This window comes from Kryptolebias marmoratus, linkage group LG24, assembly GCF_001649575.2.
Source record: "Kryptolebias marmoratus isolate JLee-2015 linkage group LG24, ASM164957v2, whole genome shotgun sequence".
Taxonomy (NCBI): Eukaryota; Metazoa; Chordata; class Actinopteri; order Cyprinodontiformes; family Rivulidae; genus Kryptolebias; species Kryptolebias marmoratus.
The window spans coordinates 2,005,118-2,017,376 of record NC_051453.1 but is presented as its reverse complement, the minus strand read 5'-3'; the positions used below and the strand labels follow the sequence as shown (position 1 = coordinate 2,017,376).

General features: G+C 38.7%; 1 protein-coding gene across 3 annotated transcripts in view; it reads left to right on the top strand.

Moving 5' to 3' along the window:
- bcar3 (BCAR3 adaptor protein, NSP family member) overlaps positions 1-12,259 on the top strand; it is a 49,287-nt gene that overhangs the window by 7,792 nt on the left and 29,236 nt on the right. The window contains exon 3 of one of the 3 annotated variants that reach the window (XM_017439420.3): positions 1,723-1,837. In XM_017439420.3, the coding sequence (XP_017294909.1) occupies positions 1,723-1,837 (115 nt within the window). Of the gene's footprint in view, positions 1-1,722; positions 1,838-5,636; positions 5,679-8,812; positions 8,998-12,259 lie in introns of those variants that run through there. The other 2 variants (XM_037974260.1, XM_017439421.3) reach the window with 2 other exon arrangements.

Genomic DNA, 12,259 nt, shown 5'->3' with positions numbered 1-12,259 from the left:
TACTGTTTTAATTGTTTGCTCTGTTTGTGTGCATCATCTAAATAAAGCAGTGTTTGTGATGAAGTAAAAGAATGAGGACATTGTTCAGACTCAGCTGTGATGAAACCCTGTGTGTCTTGTTTCAGTGGAGTGTTATTTCTCTCTGTAAATGGATGAGTTGTGGTTGAAACAAGTGGTTACTGTCTGCTTCAGAGCTCATTTGTTTTAATTCTAGTCAGCGCTGAAGTCTGTCAAGGTGTGTTTGTTTGTGTGCTGAGATGTCTAATGACAGGCTCAGGATGAGGGGAGGAGATGGCACACTTTCTGGGAGGTAACCCGTGTTTTTCTTTGTCTCTCTCCTGGAGCCACCAAGCTGTCTGGACTGACCGTTTCCTGATTTGTCTTGGGTTGTATTTAATTCACTTTACCTTCTGATGTTACTGTTTGGTTTCTGGACAGAACAAATTCAGTAACTAATCATTTACTGTTTGGAATTACTTGGTAAAGGTCAGTTTATGCTTGAATAAAGCTCATGCTTCTTGCAGTACCAAAAGAAAAATGAAATCCTCAAAAATATGACCATTCTACGTTGTTTTCTTTAAAGTAATTTATAAAACATGCTGAATTTCAGCCTAAATCTGTTTAGCTGTGATCTCTAAAATCCAAATGAATTTAATTTAAATGTATTATGTCTCAGAAGATAAATAATAACCTTTAAAATGTGTATGAATCCATGTATTGGATGTGCAGAGCGGTATAGGTCCAGTCAGTGCAATGTTGTGAAGCCAAAGCAGGTCACTAAAACTGAAACATGACTTTAATGAAAAAAATAAAATAAAAAAAAATTGTTGCTGGGAGGGAGAGCCAAAAACCTCTGGTGTGAATCCACAGGAACAGGATCATCTTAAAGACAAAAACAAAGTCTATTAATCCAGCAAAGACAGTGGAAAAAACACGAGTCCTAAATTAATATAATCAGGAGGGAAGTGAAGATCAAACAGGAAGCAAACTCAACTGAAATGGTACTACAAAACAAAACAGGAAGCCAGTTATTTGAAAACTAAATCTATAAAAAAATTCTACAAAACAAAATAACCTACAAAGTTAAAAAAAGAGAAGAAGGTAAAACAGAGCAACAAGACAATATAAATAAACTGTTTGTAACTCAGTGGAGCAGCTAAAAAGGGATAAATATCTAACAAAATTCTGATATTTAAGAGAAAATGAACAAACATTTAGGTGTAAAGAGATTTGACAAAGAGGAGGTATTAGTTGGTGGTAGTTGTTTGGCTGTATACAGCTTATAAATATGTTCTTATGTTTCTAATCATGACAAACTGCAGCTGGAAAGGAGGAAAAATAGCATCAAAGTTTTTTTTTCTTATTATTTTTAAAAGGGGGACTGTCACAAAGACTTTTTCTGTGATCTTTATTCTCTAACTGTAGCTACATTATAAGGATTTTATTCACCACCTCCTCAATAGAAGAAGCTCCTGCAGGGAAAAACACTTTCATATGCCCTGACTTCCTAAATATGGTGACAGGTTTATATTTAGAGATAAACCCGGGGGCTCAGATCAGGACCACCAAAGTTCAACACTGAGCAGAAACTTATTTCGTTCTTCTAAGGTGATGACTGTGAATTCATTAAAAGTCCGGCGATTTGGTATTTCTATTCTAAATGAAGTTTCAGCATGTTTCCAGTGTAATCCAGAATGGTTTTACTTTTTGGATGTTTTCCAGGATCTTCTCCACCTCTCAGATTACGACCTCTTGGAGCTCGGGGTCCACAATCACCTCCACCGCCTGCACCTTCTGACTTCCCTGCGCCTCCTGCAGGAGCGAGAGAAAAGGAGAGGTACTCACCTGCTAATAATGACCAGACATTCTTTACAATTACCTGAGTTTAGTTTCATCAGATTTGGACCCCATGTCTGCTCGAAGACGAGACAGAGGAAGATAACAGTGTCGTGTCGTGACATGTTTGGTGATGGGGGAGGTTATTTGCTGAAGACAATGCTGTGACACACACATGCACATGCACACCTATATTAAGCCCAGCAGGACTGCAGGCCTCAGCTCTCTTTGGTCTTTTCTGAGACAGACTGCTTTGTTCACTTTCCTGTAAGCCTAGTGTTGTCTTGGTGACTGAGTCATGTGTGACACCGCTTTATACCAAATTATTTAGTAAATCTTTTTAGCCGACACGCAGTTGGCATGCAGGATTAAAGGCCGACATATTCCAGAGTGGGAAGTTGAAATGGGCAGTTTGCAACCAAAACAATGCAGTGCATTCACTCAATCACCTCAGAAACCACCCCGTCTGTCGTGGCTGAGCCCAACATTTTTCAGAAGCTCCTAAAGGAAGCAGAGGCTATAAAAAGTCTCCTCATATCTCTTTGTCAACCCAGTAATTTGCAGGCCCATCTGCACTGAAGTGACTTTAAAAACTAAAAGAGACTTCAAGCTGCAGAGGAGAAATGCCTTTCACTTCCTGAACAGTTGTGTTCATATCAGATTTATTTATTGTTTTGTATTTAGAGCAAACATTCTGATACATTTTACATGATCATATTGTATTCTTCAGTCTCCCTCATTCAAATCAAACTAACACAAATAATTGTCAGCTCATAGTTTTACTGTTTGCTGAGCCGTGACACACCTGATGTAAAACTTGTCATCTCTACCCGTCTGCAGGGGCCTCCAGGGTTTTTGTGAATACACACAACATAAGAATGCTGACAACACATACGCCATGATAACACTTATATTTAAAATGTGGTGCCAAAAGACACGAGACCAACTTCAGCTGCAGCAGACAGTCTTTGTTTAGTGACTTTAGTCTGTAACTATGGGAACTATCTGCTTTAATTACTTCAGTTTCTGTTGTCATAACTAAAAAGCATTTACCAGGATTTTTTTTAGAGACGCTAAACAGTTTTCTCTTATTTATTGAGAAGTTTTAGTACTGACTTTACTCATCATTACTGTACTTTAATGCTAAATATAAAATACAACAATAAATAATATGACAAATCTTCAGTATTTTCAAGTAAAATGGATGAAATAAAATGACTAACATCCGAGCTGTGAGTCTGACAACATTAATGCATGGAGAAAAAAGCCAAAAGCAATGTTTTATATAAGGTAGGGTTCATTTTGCTTTCACTTAGAGGTAGCTACATGAGACACAAACAGAGCAAGTGTGTCGGTACGTGATCAGAACAGGGCTGTGTGTGTGTGTGTGTGTGTGTGTGCGCGCGCATGTTTCAGGTACCTTCTTTGTTGGCATGGATTAAAACGCAGCAGCAGAATCAAAGATTCTTCAGTTCGAACAATTACAGGGTAAAAGCATGCACACACACGTGCACGCATGCACACACACGTGCACACATGCACACACACGTGCACAGTCAAACTTCACACGTATTTGAGACATTTCAGGTTTAGGTTCTGTTTGTTTGCTGCTGTTGCTCCAGTGATGAGTCTGATGTGTGGATATTCATCATATTTAAAAGATTAACTGAGAACACCTCGCTGCTCTTTTCTTCATTGTTAAAAAAAAAGTTTTTAAATTCCTATTAAAGCGTTTATTAGCATTAATAAGTTAGTGTTTTTGTTCTACTAACACACCAGCATAGATGGTATTTGACCTCTCGGAGGGTTGGAATAAATAACTCTGAAGCAGCACCATGTGTGTGTGTTATCTTGTAATGTCTGATTTAAACCACATGGGATGAACATTTTTAAGATGATTCATGATAACACACACATAGCATCCTCTTATCGTGGAAACAGTCCCAGTTGGTAGTTGTTACCTTTCTGTTGTTACATCCTTACCATCATGCATGGTGGTAAGGATGGAGCACAAATGATTTTTCTCATAAAATGTCTGAAAAAGAAAAAAACAACAACTAAGAGACCTTCAAGGACATTAAGAAACTATATTTGATGTAAGACTCCCTTTTTTTAAAAAATAAATGCTTCCTATACATTGAGAACATCTTATCAAAAGTTAAACATCTTATTAGAGGAGAATGTTTTATTGTCATGCAGTGTAAATACAAACATTATTTAAATGGAAATTACATCTTCTTTGAAGAACAAAACTATTAACAGTGAGGCAATTGTTCAATATTTTTATCCATTTTGTTTTCATTAATACCTACGTATACGCTTGTCAACATTCTGTGTTTTAACTATGATTTTTATCTGATGTTTGAGTCTTTTCTGTGCTGTATAAACCAATAGTTGAACACAGACCAAATCAGTGTACAAAACCATGCTAGGCATGGACTTACACTGTTGTGTGTGTGTGTGCGTGAAGAAGGACAGCGTGTGCTCCTGCAGACGTTTGTTTGTTTGTGATGGACATGATGTTGCCCGTGTAACAGAATACTTTCTGTGCAGTACAGCAGTCAGGGGGGAGTTAGTCGGCTTGCAGACCACAGATGTTTGTTTTTTTCACATTGACAGCTGAATGCAGTCATCTCTGCCAGAGTTATACATGTTTTACTTGTGAAGTTATTAAAGTAAAGCAGAAATTTATCTCCACACTTACATGTCCCAATTTAAAGTTACTTATTTTTATTTAAACTTTCTGCTGTAAATGTCAAAACCTCATTTTTCTTTAATTTAAAAAAGAAAATTCTGATAAAACGTGCATTCATTAAAAACACAACCTTGGGTATACAAAACAACATGTGAACTGAATTATCTAAGGTTTTGTTTTGTTTGAGATCGCAGACAGTTTGACCTTTTGTTTGTTGGGAACCTGAGGACAACCAGCAGCAGCTCGGTCCAGATGGTTCACAGGTCTCGACTCTATCTTTGTGTGTACGGTGATGTTTTCTTCCCCAACCTGTTGCCAGCAGACAGGATGAACTGGGAAAATCTCAGCATTATCATCGTGACCTAGAGTTAATACCAAGTGTACTATCAACATGTTTCTGTTTGTGTCTGTGCGTATCAGTATCACCTGATGTGCCGTCAACACTCTGTTGTAATCTATCATATGTCAGATCAGAGAAGAACCAGTTCCAAGAATTAGACTGATCCCTGATCAACAGCTGAATGACTCTGAAGGTCTCTGAGGAGCTCTCCTTCTATGGGAAGAGTTTTAGTAAACTGAACTGAATTCAAGCATCTTTCAATGAAAGCTTAATGTTTTGCTCAAACTCAAGAAGAAACTGAAGAGAGGGGACGTTGAGACAGAAATGACAGAAAAGTTAAGACCTTTATTGTTTTTTTTCCAGGTGAGGACAAGCTCATACAAGCAGGAAATGTTACTTTTATTTTGCTGGATCAGCATGTGGAGACACATACTGAGCACCTACACAGTCCTCTATACCTCCTTTGAATTATAGTTAGAGATGCTGACATTGAACCACAGAAACCTGCTCAGATGAGTCAGGAGTCAAATTTCATTTTCTGCAACTAAACACAGTTTTTGACCAATACTTTAACATTTCATTGGTAGAAACAAGGGATGCAACCAGAAGAATGTGAAGTGCCCATTAATGTGTTTACATCACACACTTTTCTGATCTCTCTCTCTCTCTCTCACACACACACACACACACACACACACACAAGCAAACAGATCCATTTGAAGAAAAAGGGCAGTGGAGGAGGAGAACAGGGGAGTCCATGGAATGAGGGGGAGAGAAAAAAGAGGAGAGGTGGAGGATGATATCAGGGTAAGAATGTTCTGTTTTTATCTCTCTGCTGAAGATTTGGAGGAATATCATGAAACATAAAGAACTGATTGAATATAAATCCATCCATCTGCAGTTGGGGATAAATAAATCCTTGACTCCTGAGTAGATTCTATTCCTCCAATAATTTGGGTTATACTTGTCCTGGGTTGTGTTATTTTTGTGTTTGTGACTCAGTAAGGCTGTGTGCCAACATGCCATGCTGCCAGAGTCTCAATGTGCCAAATCAGGGCTCGGCTCGAGAATTCCCGTTTAACAGGAAGTGCAGGAAATGGCTGTCATGGTGTGGCAAGCTCCACGCACACATTTTAAAAAGGTAGTCTACAGAACATTTTGGTCATTTAAAAACACAATGCACAGAAAACAAGAGAAGCTGCCTTTTCTGCAAAAATGCAGCGTGAATGCTGAGGGCTGATTGTGTTTGCCGAAGAGTTGCTAAAGCTAAAAGAAGCAGAACACAAGATTAAAGCTAACAAAAGCCAAAATGAAATGATGAATTTTCTATAGAGAACAAGTTTGATAATAAGGGGAGGAATCATACAAACTAAAAAATGCAGAGTAACAAGTTGAAACAAAACCATTTAAACACAGATCAGCTCTCAAACTAGAGAAAACTGCATTAAAACCTAAAATAAATGCTGCATTAATGTTTGTTCCTTGTTTAGAGTAGAACTGAAGTTTTCGCCTTCTGCTCAGAGGAAGAGTATTAAATGACATGCTTATTTAGAAAATTTGTTGACACATTTTCTTTTTGCTTCCTACCATTTTTCCATCATTTCTCATGCCGTCCTGCAGTCACAGAGGCACATTCAGGGTTCAAATGTGTCTCTGAGCTTCTGGTAATGGATGTTTTGTTCTTTTGCCAACAACTTGATAGGAACTTTCATCAGAGCAGCACGTGTCAGTCTTCTTTACAGGATTAGTCTTCCTCCCGCCCCATGCTGACACCCCACACCAACACCACGTCTCCTTGGGCTTTGTGTGTTTTGGGAAGGCTCAGGTGATTCAGAACATGATTACAGATTACACCGCTGACTCACTGCACAGCTTCTTGGAAACACCACCCTCACACACCAAGATGCCAAGAATCTTCACAGGTCACAGGGAAATATTGCTGAGATTGAATCTGAAAATGAATTTTACTCACAGTTGTTTGTTTTTATTTCGAAACAGCCGTCCATCTCTAGGCTGAGACGCCAACTTTGAACCTTAACTTTGGTATTCAGATAACCATGAATAAGCCTTTAATGTAAACTGATACTTTCTCTAATTTTACTTTGATACATTAGGTTGCTTCAATACTTCAATCAAATTAGGTTTTAAGACTTTGCTGATAGAAGATGTTTGACAAAATTCTCAAATAGTTGGGAAAAAAAATCAGTGGTCAAAGAAAATACTAATTAAAAACTTAGCATTCTTTGAAGACATGCATTTCATCCATCACCTTTCATGCCAAAGTTCTGAACTAAGATCAGAAGGAATGACGTTTTGGTCAAACTTTGTAGATAACCTTTTGTGTGATCTCGTGCCATATGAGCTCTGTTAGCACTCAGAGTTCGTGTTAAGGAGGATTTTCAGCTACTACCACAACAAATTTAACTAATTATCTGTAATCTGAGTGAGTTGTAGCTTTTTTTGTTCTTGCTAAAGTCACTGAGCTATATGGACATCTTAAATGAGGGTGGCTCCAAAGGTCCTTCAGTTGTGGATGTACATCCATTGATTTATTTAAGCCTCTGCTGCTGTTTCTTTAGGAGTTAAAACCTTTTAGAGTTTGGAAACAGCTGTTTAAAGATAATATTCAGGACTTTATTTTCTCATTCAGTTGACTTAGAAGTTGTTAAAAATCATTTGGGTCCAACAAGTATTCATGCAGAAACGGTGGGAAAGAAGTTCGGACCCCAAAAAAACCCTTATGCTAAAATAAAAGTCATCACAGCCACATGTTAATGAGACTCCAGGCAGATTAAACTGTTGAGAGCGATGTGTGCAACAAAGGTTACGGCCCTGACAGATTGCTGCTGTGACATTCAAAGGATTGTTGGGAAGAGGAAATCTGCTAAAACAAGAAGTGAGGTCAGACCTCAGTAAGTCTCAGAACTGGCATGAACGACCTGACACTCTGCATCATTTAAACACAAGGTGGCGCTGCACAAAGCAGGAACATGTTTTTGTTTTTCCTCTCTGTGCTCACAGCCACAGGTGACAGGTTACCTGTGTGCCCTCACACTGACATACAGCTAACTGTCACAGAAAAATGCTTAATATTAAAAACTTAACAGCTAGAAATTGAATTTTATAACAAACACATTTTATAGCAATGATTCATCTTAAGGGCTTACTAACTAACTAATTAAACAAACATTGAAATGTATGAAGGAAAATAAGTTTGTGCAAACAATGTAGGTCAGCTAATCATTGTTGCTTCATAACAGCAGGATGGATTTGTTGCATTGTCTGCAGGAAAACCTGCACACACACGAACGAGCACACACACATGCACGTGTCTGGGTGTTATCAACTGCAGACAATACAAAGGAACAGGAGGACAAAGACAGGAGAGAGTGTTGTCCTGAGGGCAGCCAGCACAGGCTCACACACATTCAACAAAACACCCCACACACTCAGGATGAGCTCACATCCAAGACTCTTCTGCTTTCATCATCAGGAAATTTAATCATTCCTTGCATTCTTTATTCTGAAATAATCTGTTAAAAGACACATCCAACAGGATTAGCAAGGAGTTGATTTAGCTTCAGGCTAACATTGGGTTAACTTTGTTAGTCTTCAGTGCAGCTAAAGTTGTCACAGCCTTGCTGAGATTACATTTTCCTTTTATTCTTGTTTCTGCAAACAGCAAAATCAGGTCACAGACATTTTTTTTAAAGCACCATATCAGTTGGTGTTGATGGTGCCAAACAAAAGGACTTGGTGCACGAAATCTAAGGCTGAGCATGGAGGGAAAGGGGAGGAGAAGAAGGCAGGGGGGAGTTTGGTTCAGTGCTGAGAGGCTGGAGTTCAGGCTGATAAGAAACAACTCTCCTGAAAAAAAAACCCTCCTCCCAAGCACAGAGGAGCAGAAGGAGGGGCTGGATGCTCACAAATCACTCCCCAGAGAGAGAAAGAGGAGGGCAGAGCTGTGCTACTTGTTGTTGCCTGTCTGAAGGAGTGAATGTGGAGACGCTCAGCCGGTCACAGAGTCAGAGAGGAACAGAGTCAAAGTATGAAAGGAAAGAAGTTTGATCGAAGTCTACAAACTAAAAACTAAACCCCAGTCCAGGAGCAGAGGCCACACTGACAGGTAGGAACCACTCTTGGAGTATTCCTGCATACAGTTCAGTTTAAAGGAATGTTTCTATGTTGACATCTGTGCAGACTGTCAGTATATTTACATTAATGACAATATTCTCCTCTGTGTATATTTTAATCATCCTAATGAAAAAGTGACTTTATTTTGACTTTTTATATCATTTTACTCTCATATTTTCTCTTCATCCTTCCTCCCTCGCTCAGTTATTTTCAGCTTGAATTGAATTATGTTTGTTTTTTTGAGGAATAAGTTGCCATCCCCAGACGCTGGGTGTAACTGGTCGTTAAGATTAGTGCTTGGAAAGCCCAGCAGGGCATAATTACATGAAATACGACAGATAAGATCAACAACATTTCTCCTTTTTTTGTCTGTAAATATTAATTTTATCTTTGCTTAAGCTTCTTTTTGTATATATGTAGTAAAAGATTTGTTTGTTATCAGAGAAGATATTGCGTTAAACAAAGCAGAGCTTCACTTTTTCAGTCTGAATCACTGACAGGTTGAGTGACGGCTGCTCAAACTGAAACTCTGACCTTCCAATTATGTGGACACGTCTTTAAACAGCAAGATACCCACCAGATGATGACAGGCATGTGTGTGTGTGTGTGTGTGTGTGTGTGTGTGTGTGTGTGTGTGTGTGTGTGTGTGTGTGTGTGTGTGTGTGAGTGTGTTTGTATGAGCCTGTGTTGTCTTTCATGCAGAAAAACACATGGAACCAGCAGGTTGTTCCAGACATTAGTCAGGGTCATGTCTAAACTTCTTAGTGGAGTTTGTGAGATTCAGCTTTTAAGAAATGCTGATTTTTGTGATGGTTGTGTGTTTTATGAGTGTTGTTGTGTAATTGTTGGTATTTCTGCAGGCTGGTGGCATTATGTGACTTGCTGGTCGTTACAAATACTGCCTAGCTCACTCAGAAACTGTAAAGGTTTTAAAAAAACAACACTGATTTATTTGAAGAAAATTGGGCTTTGTCCATTTTTAAAAAATATTATATAGAAGTGTATTAAAGCTATCAAAACATGTTACATGTACATGAGATTAGATAAAGATTGATTGATTTCTAATATCCTGAAAGCGTTGACATCATCCTGTAATGTGACACAGATGAGAGGCACGGAGGCTTTTTGATGTTTAAAGCTTAAACTCCTTAAACTTCTTAGGAAATAATCTTTTCCCTTTCCAGCAGTTAGAAAAGTTTGGTCTAACAACCAGAAACATTGGATGCAAATTGCTCTTGACTAGAGTTGAACATTATTCAAAAGTTTATCATCATCACAGTATCAAGGAGCACAATATTAATATTGCAAAGAACTGAAATACATTGTAGGTCAAACATTATAATATATATTCATATTTCAGGTGCTCTACATGCTAATAATATTTCTGATCTCACTGGCCTTGATGTCCACACCTGGTTTAGATGACCCTGATGACAGAAAAGAAAGGGAGGGAAATGTGGTTTTACCAAACTGGTATTGTCATTGTAACTTTAAACAATGATATTGCACTTTGCAAGTTTTTCTAATATTGTGCAGCTCTTCTCTCAGCTTCATCAAACGTTGAACTCCAACTGTGAACTTGCACATCAAAAGACTGCATGTTGGGTTTTTAACGAGCTGTTTTAAAGTGTAGCTGAGCTTGTAAGTTAAGGAAGTCACCTTTAGATGTAGTTAAACATTTGTTGCAGAAACGTGTGTTACCAGTCTGCAGATGTTCTGCAAACTAACAGGCGAATAAATAATAATCTTTTGGAAAGATGCTAACAGAAACAGCGAGCCTCACACAAACACTGGGTTTGTATTTTGGTTTTATCAGTCTCTGCATGTCCTTCTGATTCATTACACCCCTATCACTCCGTTCTCTCCAGAAGTAAAAACAAAGATCTGAGCCTCGACTACTAAAGATTCCAACAACTTGACGTGCATGTGCTTCTGACCTTGACAACTGTACATGCTGGTGTTGTGCAATAAAATTCTTTTTTTTAATTTACCAATTAACAGCAGTACCCCAGTGACTCACTTACAGTAGTTACAGATGAAGAAGCTGCTTCTTCTGTCTTCAGATTAATGGTCAGGTATCGTCTTTGTTAGGAAGCACTAGTGGGACTTTGATTATTTTAGAAATGGCACTAAATGCTTGTTAGAACTGTTTATATCGAAGCACTTTGAAAACTAATTGCCTAAGTGTGGATGCAAACTGAGCTCCCCCTGTGTGATTAACTGACTCACACTGAAGTTATTACCTCCCTCTGAGCAGACGTTCAAGACGAGAGCGCACGCTGAGAAAAGTTAGCTGAGAATGTGTGAGAAAGTGAGAGAAAGAGACAAACACACAAAGATTTAGACGTATGAAATGGCAGCTACTGCTGTGGGATTTAATAGCAGCCTCATTACCATGTTACACACACACACACACACACACACACACACACACACACACACACACTGCTGGGCCCACGCTCAGAAGAGCGCAGTAGGACACCTCTCCTCCTCAAACAAAGGCGAGCACAGTGGTCATGTGACAGTTGTCCCCATTGTTCACTCCTGGCCAGGGGTGGTTTGGCTAATGCACTGGTGTGTGTGTGTGTGTGTGTGTGTGTGTGTGTTCTGTAGCAGGAAAACTTCAGCTAGAGGAAATCCCTCATTCCCAAGCATGTCGATGTTTGTGTTCATCCTCTCCATTGTGTTGCTGTGTAATGACATGTGATATTTCTTTCTGTGTTAAACACACACTATGAAGAATGTCAACGCTCTTTTTGTATGTAATTCTCCAGAGGCGTCTAAAACTCTTGTTGGTCCTTGTGAATTTAATAGGACCCTCTTTGGGACTCCTGCAGAAGACCCGAAAGGTTTTGAAACCACCACTTTAGAGGATTAAAAAAGTCCTGATGGATGTTTAGTGTTAGACAGACCCTGCTATCAAAAGGTTGGACTAAATTCAACCCAATGAAAAAGAAAAGTGTCTTTGATTTTTAAAATGATAGATGAGAAGAGTTTGTTTTATTGTCTGTAATCCTCCATAATGGCTCGTTTGTTGTTTAAATGTTTATACTGCCATTTCCTCTTCCTGTTAATCTACGCTTGTTTCCCACCCAAGACCTTGTGGGGTTTTTCTTGTTGTTTTTGTGTGTGTGTCGGTGTGTGTGTGTGTGTAACTCAAGGCTTTCAGCAGCACTGGTGACAAAGCAAAGCTCATTTCAGAATGTTTTGTCTGTTATAACAATGTCAAAGAAAATCATCTGATTGGTTGGAAA